Source organism: Pleurodeles waltl, chromosome 11 (assembly GCF_031143425.1).
Source record: "Pleurodeles waltl isolate 20211129_DDA chromosome 11, aPleWal1.hap1.20221129, whole genome shotgun sequence".
Taxonomy (NCBI): domain Eukaryota; kingdom Metazoa; phylum Chordata; class Amphibia; order Caudata; family Salamandridae; genus Pleurodeles; species Pleurodeles waltl.
The window spans coordinates 730,636,235-730,654,564 of record NC_090450.1 but is presented as its reverse complement, the minus strand read 5'-3'; the positions used below and the strand labels follow the sequence as shown (position 1 = coordinate 730,654,564).

Genomic DNA, 18,330 nt, shown 5'->3' with positions numbered 1-18,330 from the left:
CCTCTCTGATACTGGCTCTGGTATTTGGGTCTGGTTTGTGAGGATGAGGATTCTGTGGTTTGGCCCCGAAACCCCCCTCTAAACTGTGTCTTTCTAAATGTGCCTCTGCTCTGTGGGGAGTGGAGCGCGCCCATGGCCTTGGACGTATCTGTGTCCTTTTTCAGCCTCTCGATAGCTGTGTCCACTTCCAGCCCAAATAACTGCTGTCCATTAAAAGGCATATTAAGCACAGCCTGTTGGATTTCGGGCTTGAATCCTGAGGTGCATAGCCATGCGTGTCTCCTAATAGTGACCACTGTATTTGCAGTCCTTGCAGCTGTGTCTGCTGCATCCATTGCCGATCGTATCTGGTTATTCGAGATACTTTGGCCCTCTTCCACCACTTGTTGTGCACTCTTTTGGAAATCTTTGGGCAGATGTTCTATAAAGTCTTGCATTTCATCCCAATGAGCCCTGTCATATCTTGATAGCAAAGCCTGTGAATTGGCAATGCGCCATTGATTGGACGCTTGTGCTGCAACTCTTTTCCCCGCTGCATCGAACTTTCGACTTTCCTTGTCGGGTGGTGGTGCATCTCCAGAGGTGTGTGAATTCGCCCTTTTACGTGCTGCGCCTACTACCACTGAGTCAGGTGTCAGTTGCTGCGTGATGTATACAGGGTCTGTAGGGGGAGGCTTGTACTTTTTCTCCACCCTAGGTGTGATGGCCCTGCCTTTTACAGGCTCTTGAAATACTTGCTTTGCGTGTTTCAACATTCCTGGTAACATTGGTAGACTCTGGTACGGACTATGTGTTGATGACAGAGTATCAAATAAAAAGTCATCTTCAATCAGTTCAGCGTGCAGTGTCACTTTGTGAAAAGCAGCTGCTCTGGACACCACCTGTGTGTAAGCAGTACTGTCTTCAGGTGGTGAAGGTCTTGCAGGGCAACAGTCAGGACTATTATCTGATACAGGCACATCATAAAGATCCCATGCATCTGGGTCATATTGGCTCATCCATGTGCGCGTTGGAGACTGCATCATAGGTGGGGTTGCAATTGGTGATGGTTGCGGTGAGTGTTGTGGTGATGGTGGCAGAGTTACTTGTTTTGCCACCTTTGCCCGTGGTTGTTCTTGATCTTAGAAAGCAAGTTTCCTTTTCATCCTTATAGGAGGGAGAGTTCTAATTGTCCCTGCATCTTTTTGAATATGAAGCCTTCTCTGTGTATAATCTGGCTCCCCTGCTTCTAGCACTTGGCCGAATTTATGGCCTTGCATTTGTGCTGAAAGGCCTTGTTCCTCGGTGTAGGAGCTTGTTTTCGGCTCCGAAGCCGGATGTTTCGGTATCAAAACCTTTTCCGCAGTCTTTTTCGGCTCCGACGCCACTTTTTTGAGTTTCGGTGTGCCGATCTCTCGGTGCCAACTCATCTCGGTGCCAGTATCTCGATGTCGAGATTGCTCAGAACTAGGGTCCCGGTGCTGAGTATGTTCTGTGCCGGTATCTCGACCGGAGTCGGATGACTTCGACACATGTGTGCCCTTTTTCGGTGCCGATGGACGGTCACCGACTTTACGGGTTAAGCCATGGCCTGCCGGCGGTGGCGACCCCTGGGCCTTCATGATTTTTACATGAGTTTTGGCTGCGGCTGTTTTACTCACGGTTTTCAGAGTCTGCTCTGTTTCGGCCTCGTCCGAGTCAGCGATGGAGAAAGTTTCTTCTTCCTCGATGTCGTGGTGTCCTGACGGCGCCGACGCCATTTGAAGCCTTTGTGCTCTCCGGTCTCTTAGCGTTTTCTTCGACCGAAACGCACAACAGGCCTCGCAGGTATCCTCTTTGTGTTCGGGAGACAAACACAAATTACAGACTGTAGGAGGCTGGTCTGGTTTGTAGTGAGTACCAAGGGGTACTTACACTCTGCACCAGGTCCACGTATCCCTTCTTAGTGTAGAAGAGGTGTTCTAGCAGCTTAGGCTGATAGAAAAGGGTAGCTTAGCAGAGCAGCTTAGGCTGAACTAGGAGACATGCAAAGCTCCCACTATACCACTGGTGTCATATGCACAATATCATAAGAAAACACAATACACAGATATACTAAAAATAAAGGTGCTTTATTTTTATGACAATATGCCAAAAGTATCTCAGTGAGTACCCTCAGTATGAGGATAGCAAATATACACAAGCTATATGTACACAATACCCAAAATATGCAGTAACGGCAAAAGGAAGTAATGCAAGAATTGTACAGTCACAATAGATTGCAATGAGAGCACATAGGTATAGGGGCAACACAAACCATATACTTTAGAAGTAGAATGCGAACCACGAATGGACCCCAAACCTATGTGAGCTTGTAGAGGGTCGCTGGGACTGTAAGAAAACAGTGAGGGTTAGAAAAATAGCCCACCCCAAGACCCTGAAAAGTAGGTGTAAAGTGAACCTAAGTTCCCCAGAGAGCACAGAAGTCGTGATAGGGGAATTCTGCAAGGAAGACCAACACCAGCAATGCAACAAAGGTGGATTTCCGGACGAGAGTACCTGTGGAACAAGGGGACCAAGTCCAAGTGTCGCGACAAAGTCGAGATTGGGCAGATGCCCAGGAAATGCCAGCTGAGGATGCAAAAAAGCTGCCACCGGATGGTAGAAGCTGTGGATTCAGCAAGAACGAAGAGGACTAGGAACTTCCCCTTTGGAGGATGGATGTCCTACGTCGTGAAGAAGCTTGCAGAGGTGTTCCCACACAGAAAGACCGCAAACAAGCCTTGCTAGCAGCAAGGGTCACGGTTAGGGTTTTTGGATGCTGCTGTGGTCCAGGAGGGACCAGGATGTCGCCAATTGCGTGTGGAGACAGAGAGGGCGCCCAGCAAGACAAGGAGCCCTCACAGAAGCGGGCAGCACCCGGAGAAGTGCCGGAACAGGCACTACGAAGAGGAGTGAACCGGAGCTCACCCGAAGTCACAAAAGAAGATCCCACGACGCCGGAGGACAATTCAGGAGGTTGTGCACTGCAGGTTAGAGTGTCGGGGACCCAAGCTTGGCTGTGCACAAAGGAAATGCTGGAAGAGTGCACAGGAGCCGGAGCAGCTGCAAATCACGCGGTACCCAGCAATGCAGTCTAGTGTGGGGAGGCAAGGACTTACCTCCACCAAACTTGGACTGAAGAGTCACTGGACTGTGGGAGTCACTTGGACAGAGTTGCTGAGTTCCAGGGACCACGCTTGTCGTGCTGAGAGGGGACCCAGAGGACCGGTGATGCAGTCTTTTGTTGCCTGCGGTTGCAGGGGGAAGATTCCGTCGACCCACAGGAGATTTCTTCGGAGCTTCTAGTGCTGAGAGGAGGCAGACTACCCCCACAGCATGCACCACCAGGAAAACAGTCAAGAAGGCGGACGGATCAGCGATACAAGGTTGCAGTAGTCGCCTTTGCTACTTTGTTGCGGTTTTGCAGGCGTCCAGAGCAGTCAGCGGTCGATTCCTTGGCAGAAGGTGAAGAGAGAGATGCAGAGGAACTCTGATGAGCTATTGCATTCGTTATCTAAAGAATTCCCCAAAGCAGAGACCCTAAATAGCCAGAAAAGGAGGTTTGGCTACCTAGGAAGGAGGATAGGCTAGCAACACAGGTAAGAGCCTATCAGAAGGAGTCTCTGACGTCACCTGCTGGCAATGGCCACTCAGAGCAGTCCAGTGTGCCAGCAGCACCTCTGTTTCCAAGATGGCAGAGGTCTGGAGCACACTGGAGGAGCTCTGGGCACCTCCCCTGGGAGGTGCAGGTCAGGGGAGTGGTCACTCCCCCTTTCCTTTGTCCAGTTCCGCGCCAGAGCAGGGCTGGGGGATCCCTGAACCGGTGTAGACTGGCTTATGCAGAGATGGGCACCATCTGTGCCCATCAAAGCATTTCCAGAGGCTGGGGGAGGCTACTCCTCCCCAGCCCTGACACCTTTTTCCAAAGGGAGAGGGTGTAACACCCTCTCTCTGAGGAAGTCATTTGTTCTGCCTTCCTGGGCCAAGTCTGGCTGGACCCCAGGAAGGCAGAAACCTGTCTGAGGGGTTGGCAGCAGCAGCAGCAGCTGCAGTGAAACCCCGGGAAAGGCAGTTTTTGGCAGTACACGGGTCTGTGCTAGAGACTCGGGGGATCATGTTACATGGCCATGTTCGGAGTTACCATTGTGACGCTATACATAGGTAGTGACCTATATAGTGCACGCGTGTAATGGTGTCCCCACACTCACAAAGTCGGGGGAATTTGCCCTGAACGATGTGGGGGCACCTTGGCTAGTGCCTGGGTGACCACACGCTAAGTAACTTGCCACCCAACCTTTACTAGGTAAAGGTTAGACATATAAGTGACTTATAAGTTACTTAAGTGCAGTGGTAAATGGCTGTGAAATAACGTGGACGTTATTTCACTCAGGCTGCAGTGGCAGGCCTGTGTAAGAATTGTCAGAGCTCCCTATGGGTGGCAAAAGAAATGCTGCAGCCCATAGGGATCTCCTGGAACCCCAATACCCTGGGTACCTCAGTACCATATACTAGGGAATTATAAGGGTGTTCCAGTATGCCAATGTGAATGTTAGTGACAATTTGGAAAGCAAAGAGAGAGCATAACCACTGAGGTTCTGGTTAGCAGAGCCTCAGTGAGACAGTTAGTCATCACACAGGGAACACATACAGGGCACACTTATGAGCACTGGGGCCCTCGCTGGCAGGGTCCCAGTGAAACATACAACTAAAACAACATATATACAGTGAAATATGGGGGTAACATGCCAGGCAAGATGGTACTTTCCTACACAGACCAAATGTTGATCTGTGTAAGGATACTAGTTGTGGCATTTGGGGCAGAAGCGGAATGGGGCCCGTTCCATTAGCCTTGAAGACGCACGTGGTCAGGCCGACCAGGCCCCGCCAGTGAATCGAAGCCCCGAAGGGCCACCGGCGCTTCTTCTTGATTCAGTGTCGATCTGTGTTAACTAACCCGATACTGAACGCAAACAATACCGTCGAATTTTCCGATATCCAACTAAGTTTCCGAAACACGGAGCGAAGAGGAACACGTCCGAACCCGATGGCGGAAAGAAAACAATCTAAGATGGAGTCGACGCCCATGCGCAATGGAGCCGAAAGGGGAGGAGTCCCTCGATCTCGTGACTCGAAAAGACTTCTTCGAAGAAAAACAACTTGGAACACTCCGAGCCCAACACTAGATGGCGGGATATGCACAGCATGTGTATCTGCAGCTACACATGCCATCGAACATATATGTATATCAATGATATATATATATATATATATATATATATATATAAAAATCAATCAATGATATATATAGCCCAGTTGAAGGTTTCCGGCCGAATCGCGTAGGCTATATGTGTACTAGAACTCTAGAGGCATCTTAGGATTGTCCATATTTACTTGAATTTCCACCACCATACAATGCGTAGATATATAAATAATATTATATACACACACACCCATATATATATACACACACACACACTTGAAGCAGTCCAGACTTCCACAATTCTACACATTATATATCAAAGTGAACACCAAATTTGAACCTAATCATAACTGAAGGCCAATGGGTTACGGTTTGGCAAAGTGCAGCCATGCATCCATGTATCCATGTGAACACAAATTAAAGAGAGCATACAAGGTGTTGCTACTTTGGTACCGGACTGTCATTGTCCCTGTGCATATGGGCCAATTGATGAATGTTGGATAGGGTGATAGGATGCCCTGTCCAGGTATCTTAAAAAAAAGAAAAAAAAGCACAACAACAGGTGGTGGGCCTGCCAACGGGATTCAACACATTTTGGAAGAAGCGCTGACAGAGATGTATTACACAAAAGGAGTTCATCTGAATTTGGACACCCTCAACCCAATCCCACCTCCCACCCATGCCTCTGCCATCTCCCGATTGTATTATTGAGTGTGGCAAACAATGGCACCCTTTACCCATTTAATTCTGTAATTGGCAACCTCATTTCCCAACAACTATCAGCTGTCGGATTGACAACTGCCCAAAGGAGGAAAGGGGCTAAGCTACCCACTATTTCTGTCTGGTGAAGTGAGAGTTGTACTGTTGTGCAACTTGAGCTGTGTATTTCCCTTTATAATACAACCAATAGACTATTGTTGAACGTAGCAATATAGTGAGTTGTAGGCCAACCTGGAAGCATGGTTTGAAGTTCAAACAACGACTGGCAAATACCTTTCAGCCAGTTGCAAAGAGTTGATGCTGTGAGGGGAGAGAAGGCCTAACACAGTGTGATATATGCGGTTTAGTGCCTATCCTTTTCTTGGTTTTCTATTTAGTGCTAGTGTTTATCCCACACAGCAAAAACTACACTTGAAATAACTACACCAAAACACTTCTAAGTGTACGTAGATCAAGAGTACTGGTCAATTTTTGGGGGGGTTGTTGAAAAACACAAAATATCTGTAAACTGACCTCGTCAAAAGAGCTGTGAGGCCGGATCACCATCTGCGACTGGTACGTTCGAACACGTACAAAGCTTGGACTCTCTGGGACGTCCGGGTGCTCCACGGCTCTGAAAGGGGGGAAAAAAGAACATACACACACAACAGTGCTTACAAATGTTTTGTTCCTTAATAGATACTATCTGAGAAGTAAAAGAAACCCCAAAATTAAAGAACCAGTCTAATGGGCAACAACAGCTGGAGTGTTTAAATGGAGCTCGGAGATCATTCTGTTTAAGTCATTCTCACCATCAGGCTCCCAATTTAAACCTTTCTGTGCAAATTAAAATCTCCAATGCAGTCTCACATGCAATAACAAGCATAGCTTCTGATCTGAAAGAATATCCTTTAAGCTGGACCCTTCACATGCACTGAATCTCTATTCAAGGTGAGCTTCCAAACCATGCATGAGTACCTCAGTACCTCCTGGCCTACTTGAGTGGGTGGTAACGGCGAGTGGAATAGCGGGGAAGTGGAGGTTAGACAATTTGTTCCCTCTATTCACCTTGCTTCAACAAACCTCAGAAACGCCCTTATTGAGGTTGGAAAAAATGCTAGTTCATTCCTCATCATAAACCATTTATTATAAGTGCAATAACACACCACCTTTCTCTGAATATGGTCCCTGCTGAAACAGTTAATGGTTAGTTGAGTTCTTAAGAGTTGCCTCTGCCGATGTTACATTCTTACTACATGCTAGTAAGCCAGTGAAAGGGATTACTTTGGTTGTGATATTTGACCTGGATCAGGCTCATTATCCACATCTGAGTCTGTATTTACTCAGCTGACTAAGGACATTGAACCAGAGAGCCAAACACAGCAGCAAGGTGTTACATAGGAATCCTATCAGATACGTGTTAACAAGGAAGTAATAAGATGGCGGCCCTAGAGACGGCACCAGTAGATTTCAGCAAGATATTACAAGACATTCACAATGAATTTGTTGTCTGTCATACACATTTATTTTTTCTCTTTCACTAGCTGCCACTTCTTACACATTTTGCATAAATGTTTGGTTATTAACATCTAAAAGTGCTCTGAAACGTCTAAGCTTCTGTCCTATTTCACTTGTTGCCCCTTATGTCAGCCTTTTTTCCAATATTTTCTATTTTTTACATCTATTTACACACCCATCTTCTAAAAACAAATTGATTCATGTTGCACGTATGCTGCACAGTTCAGTCACAGCCAGCACCGTCCATAGCCTGTGGTATATCTGTGAATATGTAATTGGCAGCTAATGGCAATCGCGCACCAAAGAAATGTAGCCCTCTTAACTTATTAGTATTTTAGTCTTGTCACAAGAAAATTACCTGCTTCAATTTATGTTGAATACTCACCGGGACACTAGTATCATTAAATTGTTTTCATGGTCCACATGATAGCGCCGTATGTAGACATAGTCTCGAGAGTACATGGGATACTGAAATAAGAAACAAAAAATTATTAAGCCCAGAGAAACTCACTGTACCTACAGTGGCAGACCTAAGATAAGAAGTTGATGCACTGAGAGACCGAACACCATCAAGGCCCCTGTCTTCAGAAATCAACACCATGTAAAGTACATACAAAAGGGATTTCCGATAAACCACACACAAGAACACAAAGGAACTCAAGAAACATCTAACAATAAAAGGCAACAAGCACTGACAAAGCAAATAGGTCGCAGCAATTCAAAAGCTATAGGCTTTGTTAATGTCTATTAGCTATGTGTTTTGGCGTGTGGTGTATGTATGTGGTGTGGAGTGGAATTATATTGGTTGGACTGGAATGATGTGGGTTGGAGTGGAATTGTTTGTTGTGGTGTGAAGCTGTGTGGTTCTGAGTTGAGTTATGAGTAGTGGGATTATGTGGCATGATGTGGTAGTGAAAGTAGTGGAAGAATATGGAGTAGGATTGTGTGTTCTGGAGTGTAATTATGTGGAGTTGTATTGTGTGCTGTATAATGGCATGTAGTGGAGTGGAATTATGTGGTGTGGTGCGGTGCTGAATTTTGCAGAACGATGTGGAATTCTGTGGTACCCTCAATTCAAATCTTATCACCATCAAGAAAGGTGCCCCCCCCAACCTCCTGAAAGACTATCTTTGCTACAGCCTAAGGTACATCCTGCCTACTGTTCTAATGTTCTGCGGAGGTATGTAATTTGTTTTATGGTAATTTAAGAGAAAATCTGCGCACACAGGGCAACGCTTTTTTAATAAAAAAAATCTGTTTATTAAACATGATACAAAAACAGCAGTACATTCCACTTATTTAAGAAAGAGAATAGACATCTTCCCTTCTCATGTACATTTACACGTATTTGTAGATTTTGTCCAATACGGTTTCAATTTAGCATACTGGCATGCAACTTAAAATTGTGCAACTTTTAACAATAGTCATATCAATTATTATGCTTAAGTATATATAGTGGCGTCATAAATAATAGAGGTAATATTAGGCTGTAGAGGCAAGAGAGGTACCTTTACTTTGTGTGTGTATAATGTAATTAGTAGTAGGGTCAGGACAGGGCTAACGGGTTAGTAGTACCCGATCTTCTTACCTAGAGTCTCACCAGGATAGAGCTCCACTGGTCGCTTAATTTTATGTTTCAATTGGGTATGGTGATGTCATGCTGAAATAATAGGAAAGGTATGAGGGATCAAGTGTTATGGGTATTGAACAGGGAATCCACTATCAGGTGTCTGACGTCTCAGGGAGGGTACATGTTGTCTCTGGTTTCTATTCTTTCTACAAAGTGATCCCAAATTTCAGCACCCTCTTGTATCTGACCCTTCTATTGCAGTTGTCTTAATGTGTGAGCCTCTGCTAGTGTGCGACTGTATAGGTCGCTAAGCCAGGCAGAGTAAGGAGGGGCATTTGGGGCCTTCCAATGTGTGGCAATCAAACGCTTGTATACCACGAATGCGAGGTCTATAAACTTGCGGAGGTGTTTGTCTCCCTTAACACGATGCCGTATACCCAGCAAGCATGATTCCGGAGTGGGTGCAAGCGCGTGAGCAACAATGTCTGCTGTAGTTTCCGTGATATGACACCAGCTGGTATTTACTGGGTGGCAGTCCCAGACCAAGTGATAGAAATTAGCTGCAGGAGTGACACATCTAGGGCACTCTGGTTTAGAATTTGGGTATATTTTATGGATACGGGCTGGGGACAGATATGACTGATGAATGTAGTTAAATTGGGTGTATCTCAGTCTGGTGTTGCGGGAAACTGACTTGATCATGGCGAAGGCTGCTTCCCAAGTTTTCTGGGTGATTGGTGTAGTATGGACGGAGTCCCAGCGGAGTTTAACCTGAGCTAAGTCAGTGCAGGCACCTGCTAGAAGTATTTTATATAGTTTAGTGATAGTGCCTTTTGCATTGCCCATAGTGAGTACTGTGCTAAGTAAAGGAGATTCGCTGGGTTCATAGTAATTGCGTCCCCAAAGGTTGTGTAGGAGTTTGGTGATGGCACTGTATGTCAAGAAGGCCCCAGGTTGCATAATTTCAACGGATACCAATTCTGTAAAGGAACTCGCTTTTGAGCCCGAGTAAAGGTCCCCCATGTTCAGTGTTTTAGTAACACGTATATCATGGTAAGATGAGAGAGCTTGAATACCCGGCACTTGAGACAGTGGCAGTGAAGGGGAATAAGGGGGGGTTGGTGTTCTGCCCTGGACATATCTCCGCCAGCAGAGTCTGGCTGTATCCAACAGGGGAGATTTATTTAGTGGGCAGGGGGGTCCAGCTAGCAATGATTTTAGTATCGTTTGTGGTGCCATGTATGTGTTTATTGCTGCGCACTCTGGGGTGGGCGGCTCACTAAGCCACATTGTTACCCATTGAAGCTGGTCTGCTGCATAATAGAATTCACAATTCGGCATGCCTAGCCTTCCTCTTGTGGATCTTGTGTGATGGCTATTGCTACCCTGCGTCTGTCCTTGCCCGAGAGTAAATCAGTCAGTAGAGAATGTAGTTTATGAAAGAACATGGCAAAGATATCGGGAGCGCAGTAAAGTAATATAAAATCTCGGTAGGATTAACATTTTGGCTATGGCCGTTCGGCCCATAGGGGATAAAGGGAGCGAGCTCCAAAATGACAGTGAGCCCATGGTGTGACCATGGCAATTGGTGTTGGGGTAGTGTCATGTGCTGCTCATTGGGTATACATGTAAGAAGAAAAATACATGATTTAGTCCAGTTGAGTTGTAAGCCAGAGGCGAGAGCGAAATTATCCAGAATTTGCATTACCCCTGTTATGGAAGCAGTATGATTGCGCAGGTATATCAGGGTATCATCTGCGTATAGGGATACAATATGATATGTATTAAATTCTGGGATGCCCCATATATGAGCATAGCTACGGAGCTTAATTGCCAGTGGTTCCATAGCTATTGCAAATAATAAGGGAGAGAGCGGTCAACCTTGCCTAGTGCCTCTGCCGATGGGGAATGCCTCCGAAATAACGACCCGTTTTGACTCGGGCTGTGGGTTTGGAATATAGTGTTGTGATCCAGCTAATGAAGCCGTTCTGAAAGCCAAACTCGCTAAGAGTACGGAAAAGATAGTTCCAGCCAAGCGTATCAAATGCTTTTTCTATATCTAGGGATATAGCAACTGTTTCTGCCTCTGTGACGCTATGCATTATGCAGATTAATCGCCTTATATATTTAAAAGGTATTTCTCCCTGGGATGAATCCCGATTGATCAGGGTGAATTAGGCTTGGAAAATTAGGGAGTAGTCTGTTTGCTAGGGTTTTCCCTAGAAGTTTGCAGTCAGAATTTAGAAGGGAAAGTGGTCTGTAAGATCTAACGTCCAGTGGGTCGCGGCCTGGTTTTGGTAGCACCACTATCAGTGCTTCGCGCATGGAGTCCGGCAACTGTTTCCTATTGCGTGTTTCGTTAAACACCTTGAGTAGAGGTTGCAGGAGATGAGTGGCTTGTGAGTTATAGTATTCCACTGGCAGTCCGTCTGAACCAGGGGTTTTGCCACGTGCCATTTGAGAAAGAGCGAAGCGTAGTTCCTCAATAGTGATGGGGCCATCTAGTGTATCTGCGTTGTCAGTAATGTTTAGGTTTTGAGGAATCAGCGCCAAAAGTTCAGTCAAATGTTGTTCAGTTGGGGGGATGGAGGGTTGATATAAGGAGCGATAGTACATGTGAAAGGCCTCATTAATTTCAGCCTGAGTATTAGCCACAGGTCCTGAGTGCAGTCTAATCGCACCTATGGGCGAGGATTGCGATGGCTGACGGACCAGCCATGCTAACAGTTTGCCCGACCTGTCTCCCTCCGCGTGTTGCCGCGCTTTAAAATGTCTGTAGTTGTGTTTGCTTAGTCTAATGTCAGCCTCTCTGATTAGCCTTGAGCGAGTTCAGTGTTTCTAGTGAGGATCCGCTTGTAGAGACCTCGATCTCTGCCTTTCGTAATTTGGACTCCAGCACTTGTAGCTCCTTAATAAGTGTTCTTTTGACCCCCACGGAGGCTGCTAGACAGTGACCCCGGATCACAACTTTGTGGGCGTCCCATTCAGTGGCGCGTAATAATGTGTTTTTATTTAAGGACAAATAGTCAGACAAACACTTGGCTAGCTCAGCGTGAAAAGGAGGATCTTTGAGGGCATCTGGCTGCAGGCGCCATGTTGGGATGCGAGTGTGTGTGCGGCCCCACAGCAAGTTAACACATAACGGGTTGTGGTCTGATATGGTGCGAGCCGGATATCCAGATGTAGTTATTTTTGGATTTATGTGAGTTGATGCAAATACCATGTCTATTCTGGTGTGTAGTTTGTTACACTGGTGAATAATAAGAGTATTCGCGGAGTGTGGGGGTGTCCGGTTCTCCAGATTTCTTTTAGACCATTATTTGAGGCCCAGTCTGCTAGGTCGAGTGAAGCTCGTCTAGCTGGAGTACTGACCAGTGGGGGAAATGAACGGTCCTTCTGAGTATCTAAAACACAATTAAAATCACCACCCCATATGGTGTCTATGGCCAGGTTGCTAAGCTTACTATTATTGAGTGGCCATAGAAATTCATGTTGATTTGCGTTGGGAGTATGTAGTGCTACTAATGCTATGAGGCTGCCATCTAGGGTACCTTCTAGGATCACATACTGCCCATTTGGATCGCATTGTGTGCGAGACATAACATATGGGACCCCTGGGGCTCTCCAGATCGCCACCCCGCGGGCATATGTTGAGAAGGTAGTGCCATATAATTGTCCCTTCCATTTTGCTCTTGTGCTCTCCAGCGAGGGCTTAGCCAAATGAGTCTCCTGCAACATAGCAAAATGTATTTGGTGTCTCTTAAGGTATGCTTTAGATCCGTTGCCGTTTGCGCAAGGATGCCATGCCTCTTGTGTTCCACGTAAGTATTTTATATCGTGAGGTGTACTGTTGATTTTGGGAGGCCATGAGATGTTTGTAGGTTTGTTCGAGCGCACAGTAAGTTTGTGGACCTGGCCCTACGCGTGCTAATAATGTATTTCGTGCCTACTACACCCAGCCATTTTGCATTGGAGTTACCTAGCATATACTTATTAATAACACAGTAGTGACACATACTTCTATTATCACAGACTAATTTGTGCAACAGGGATGAAACCCATTTAGTGAAAACAAAAACATTAACTATTTATAACAATAACTGTGGTTGTGGCAAGCGGTGGTATTTCAGTACTTGCCAACCTGGTGTAACGGTCTGTATGGAGCGGGGGTGCTTCAATTTGATGGGTCCGAATCAACGGGATTCCCGGCCCATTGTGCTCTTGGTAATGGTGCTACTGTCCAGGGGCACCAGTGACCAAGATGATGTGGCTGGGATTGACGATAAGTCTGTAGGAGGGGCAAGGTCCGCTGTACAGTAGCGTTTAAATCTAGGGTAACTAACAAATGTCGTCTGCCGTCCGTGGCGTAAGATTGGGTCACCGGGCGGAGTCCACGGAATCAGAGTTTACCTCTAGATCAGGATCTACTTCAGATTGAGCAGACAAGGATGTTGGAGATGCATTGGCAAAGCGAGATGTAGTCTGTAATAGTAGAGTTCGCTCCTCTCGAGACTGCTCAGGAGTAGGTTTGGTGTCCTGCTTTCTGCGGGGCTTGCATTTATCCTTCGGGGGAGACAGTTTGTCCGTAGGGTTTCTTGTGTTTACCGGGACAGCGAGGCCTTTAGTGTGCAGCCAAGTCCATGCATCCTCCGGAGTAGTAAAAAAAAGAGTGTGGGTGTCATCTTGTATTCGGAGTTTGGCAGGGAACAGCAGAGCGTATTTGATGTTGTGGTCAAGTAGTCGCTCTTTGACCCGGAAAAATGAGTTAGGCTGGGTAGGCCGAGATTTCTGCACTTTCGAAGCGTATTGGGCCTGCTTTACGGAACAATTGCAAAATAAGGTCTCTATCGCGATAATTAAGGAGTCTTGCTATTAGAGGGCGGGCTGAGCGCCAGGAGTTGAGGGCCTTCCAGGAACCCTATGGGCACGCTCTATAGAGAAAAACTTTGGGATATTTTTTAGTATTGTTTCCGTTAGCCACTGTTCAATAAACAGTTCTGCGCTAGGGCATTTGGCACGTTTGGGAAATCCCACAAAGCGGAGGTTGTTGCGGTGTGACCTGCCTTCAGCATCTTCGGCTCTACGCTTTAATGCTTCCACCTCAGCCGATACAGCCCCCATCTGTGATTGGAGTTCCATTATCGATGGTGAGAGGAGTTTTGTGTCTTTTTCCAGACCTGAAACCTTTTCAGCTAAAGCCTGTTGGTCTGTGCGAAGCAAGTTAACATCCTCGACTACTGAACCATTTTTGCTTCCAAGGTGGTTTTGGTGTAAAGGATAGCTTGCAATATCTTTTCAAACTGTGTTGTGTGCGTTTGTAGTGTTGTCACCATCTTTTGTAGTGCCTGGTACGTAACAGAAGGCTCCGCGGACGGGGGTGATGCACCGGAATCCATGTTCCCTGGGGGCGCCCGCGGGGTCTTCGGTTTGCCCATTGGTTGTCTGTCATATAGTGTTATTGCAAACAGGTGCCTTTTGCGTGGTGCCAGCCGGATAGCATTACAGGAGTTTGTCTCGTTTATGTAGGCAGCCTATTTAATGTTGGACGGAGAAGTTTTTCAGTGTCCCAGAGCTTGAGCACAAGGAACAACAGGATTGACTGTTGTAACGAGGTCACTGGCTTTGTAAATTCGCTGTGTGGTTGCTTTACATTTTATTCCTAAATTTAAGCCATGGACTATACTTGGGACAGGCAGATCCGGGTGGGGGTATTTGATGAAGAAGCACACTGGTTGTGTAGTGTGTGCCACGCAGAGAACTTGAGTTTTTGAGTAGATGGCGTTTAGTGGGTGCACAGAGTCTCAACTTACGCCAGCACTTAGAGAAATTCAGAATGGGCGAGTCTATATTTAGTTAAAGTTTGTGCTGTCACATGTGTGTGCAAGCGTTCATAGAGGCCCTTGATCCTTTTGAAAGCACCTCGATCAATGTTGTCGATAGGGCGCAAGGGTGGTCGCGGATTTATGCCCGTCTGTTTTATATTCGGGGAGTGCAATACCCTCCCGTATCACTGCTGCACCGCCAAGCCCAACGCGGTCCCAGCCACTTACGTTTTGGCGTTCGGGGCCCGCAGCTCCGCAAGCGAACAATGCAATCGGAGCTCCCAGTAAATACAGGCGCGGCATCAGGATATAGTTAAGCGTCCTTGCTTCCTTGTTCTCCGCTCTTCGGTGAGGGAGGTTTAGGCCCTGAGGTCCCCAGAACGAATCGCAGGGAGTCCGCAGGCCCAGCCCGTACCCCAGAGCAGCCGAGGCCGCACCCTCGGGCAGGCACGGTCCCCCGAGCACGGAGCCCCGGGGCCGGCGCGTCCAAGCAGGCTCTCACCTGTTTTGAGGGCAGCAATCCAGGCGCGGGAGTCGGTCCAGTCTGTGACTGCGTGGGGACCGCAGGTCTGCCATCAACTTCAGTCCGGGTAACAAAGGGCAGCTCTCCGGCCCGGTCCGCACCCGGTCAGGCTGCGCCCACCGGCACATGGCCTGGCCGCTCGGCAAGTGGTTACTCGCTCCCAGGCGTTTGCAGCACCTAGATCGGTTTGGTGCGCAACGGTGATGTCCCCATCTGCAGAGCGAGCAATGCCTGTCACTTATAGGTACACAGGCGTCTGCAGCAGGATGTTTGAATTAGGCCAGGAGCGGAGCTGCAAGTTATGCGGCCGCTCCGGTCGCCATGTTGGCCACGCCCCCTCTTGAACGCAATGCTTAATACAAATTGTGATTACCAGACTATAAGGCCTATCATCTTTCATTTTAAAAGTACAAAAACGTTCACATAAAAATTCAGACTGTTGGGGTCTTGTTACATCAATATGCTTACCATAGAGTATGCAAAAGTAAATGCTTTGTAAAACGCTGAGCTGCAGAGGTTATTCTGCCTCTTGCGTTCCGTTTATCTCCCAGACAGCTTCTAAAAACAGTAGCTCCTCTGCTATGGTGGAGGAGCGTCGCCCCTCCCCGCCAGCAGCAGTATCTGCAAAACTTTAAAAATAAAACAATAATAAACTGTGTTTATTATTATCGTTATATTTTTTAAGAGTGGGGCCATGGTGATGATGAGCAAAGAGGGGGGAGTGCACAGCACTCCCCTCAGTGTTCATGTGTGTTTGACCGGCTGTCTTGGGCCAGCCAACAGACATGCGTACTGTGCTCTCTCGAACCCGGAACTGTGTTGCCGGTTGGGAGAGCAGGCAGAGGCTCCTACTCTGCCTAGGAGCAGAGAGCCAGGGCACTCCGGCCAATCCTAACGCTGCTTTCATGCTGCCAACAGCATGACAGCAGCCTGCGCCTGCAGTGGAGCCAGAACAGTGGCGGGGAGATAGGTAAGGTTTTTTTTTTTTTAAATGTAATTTAAGATGCAAAAGATGAAGAATCTTAGAACTCAAAGTGCAAGAGTTTTTGTATGAGTTGATAATGATAGTTATATTGTGATGTTACAGTTAGGCTGTCAGGCAATTAATTCTGACCTCAGCAGTTCGGATCTTGCATTTGTTGTCGAGTTTGTTTTTTCATTTTCGGTACATCAGCGTATGGTGGTGGCGTGCAAGGTGGGTTGGGGGATTGAAAAGCGGGTGTCACCAATTGAAGTGAACGAGGCTTCTGTGGAGAATCCTCAAGAGGCCCATGCCTCTGGAGGACTAATGAATACTGGGGTAGTCTGTCACATGATGGGCTTTACATTCAGATTTCAAGACCACTGCCCGAGATTCCTTTATGATCAGGGACAAAGTCAGTCACACATGTTAGGCTTTATGCAGAGATTTCATACAAGTCCGGTATTTTGAGGGGTGGTGCAGCGTTATTCGCAAATGCGATAGAGACCAGCATGTGACTTTGCCCCAGCACCAACCGGCCTTTCAGAGGCACAGTGTGACATATGGTAGGCTGCCCGTTTTTTTTTTTTTAAATGTAATTTAAGATGCAAAAGATGAAAAATCTTAGAACTCAAAGTGCAAGAGTTTTTGTATGAGTTGATAATGATAGTTATATTGTGATGTTACAGTTAGGCTGTCAGGCAATTAATTCTGACCTCAGCAGTTCGGATCTTGCATTTGTTGTCGAGTTTGTTTTTTCATTTTCGGTACATCAGCGTATGGTGGTGGCGTGCAAGGTGGGTTGGGGGATTGAAAAGCGGGTGTCACCAATTGAAGTGAACGAGGCTTCTGTGGAGAATCCTCAAGAGGCCCATGCCTCTGGAGGACTAATGAATACTGGGGTAGTCTGTCACATGATGGGCTTTACATTCAGATTTCAAGACCACTGCCCCGAGATTCCTTTATGATCAGGGACAAAGTCAGTCACACATGTTAGGCTTTATGCAGAGATTTCATACAAGTCCGGTATTTTGAGGGGTGGTGCAGAGTTATTCGCAAATGCGATAGAGACCAGCATGTGACTTTGCCCCAGCACCAACCGGCCTTTCAGAGGCACAGTGTGACATATGGTAGGCTGCCCGTTTGGCAGTGGGAGGTCTGGAACCCTTTATATAGGCTCACAGGCTGCCCAGGTGTGACGTATTGAGTTGCTAGCATTAACACATGTTCTCTGATGCACACAAATGCGATTAGCCATCTGAGGCTGTACCTTGGCAGCAAAGCTACCAGCCTTGACAGCAGCCTGTGCCTTAACCCTTTCGCTGCTAGGCCTTTCCCCCTCCTGTGCCGAACCATTTTTTTGGCTATTTGGGGCAGTTCGCGCTTCAGCCATCATAACTTTTTGTCCACATAAACTATCCACACCACATTTGCGTCCTTTTTTTCCAACATCCTAGGGATTCTAGGGGTACCCAGAGTTTGTGGGTTCCCCTGGACGAGACCAAGAAATTAGCCAAAATACAGCAAATGTTTCGTTTTTTCCAAAACAAATTGGAAAAAGGGGCTGCAGAAGAAGGCTTGTTTTTTCCCCACTAAAAATGGCATCAACAAAGGGTTTGCAGGTCTAAAATTACCATCGTCCCAGCTTTCAGGAACAGGCAGACTCAAATCAGAAAACCACATTTTTCAACACAATTTTGGCATTTTACTGGGACATACCACATTTTTACTATTTTTTGTGCTTTTACCCTCCTTCCAGTTAGTGACAGAAATGGGTGTGAAACCAATGCTGGATCCCGGATAGCTAAACATTTTTGAAAAATAAACAAAAATTCAGCAAGGGGTCATTTGCGTAGATCCTACAACGTTTTCCTACAGAAAATAACAGCTGAAATAAAAAAATATTGAAATTGAGGTAAACCAGCAGCCATTTTTCTCCACCTATTACTGTGTAACTTTTTCCTGTGAAGTCAGATTTTTTAAAGCAATACACCGTTACGTCTGCTGGACTCTTCTCGTTGCAGGGATATATAGGGC

General features: G+C 46.7%; 1 protein-coding gene across 1 annotated transcript in view; it reads right to left on the bottom strand.

Moving 5' to 3' along the window:
* Positions 1-18,330, bottom strand: part of STARD7 (StAR related lipid transfer domain containing 7) — a 193,604-nt gene that overhangs the window by 48,137 nt on the left and 127,137 nt on the right. The window contains exons 6-7 of the mRNA XM_069214420.1: positions 7,803-7,885; positions 6,434-6,533 (exon numbers count right to left, since the gene is read on the bottom strand). Coding sequence (XP_069070521.1) covers positions 6,434-6,533; positions 7,803-7,885 — 183 coding nt within the window. The remainder of the gene's footprint in view (positions 1-6,433; positions 6,534-7,802; positions 7,886-18,330) is intronic.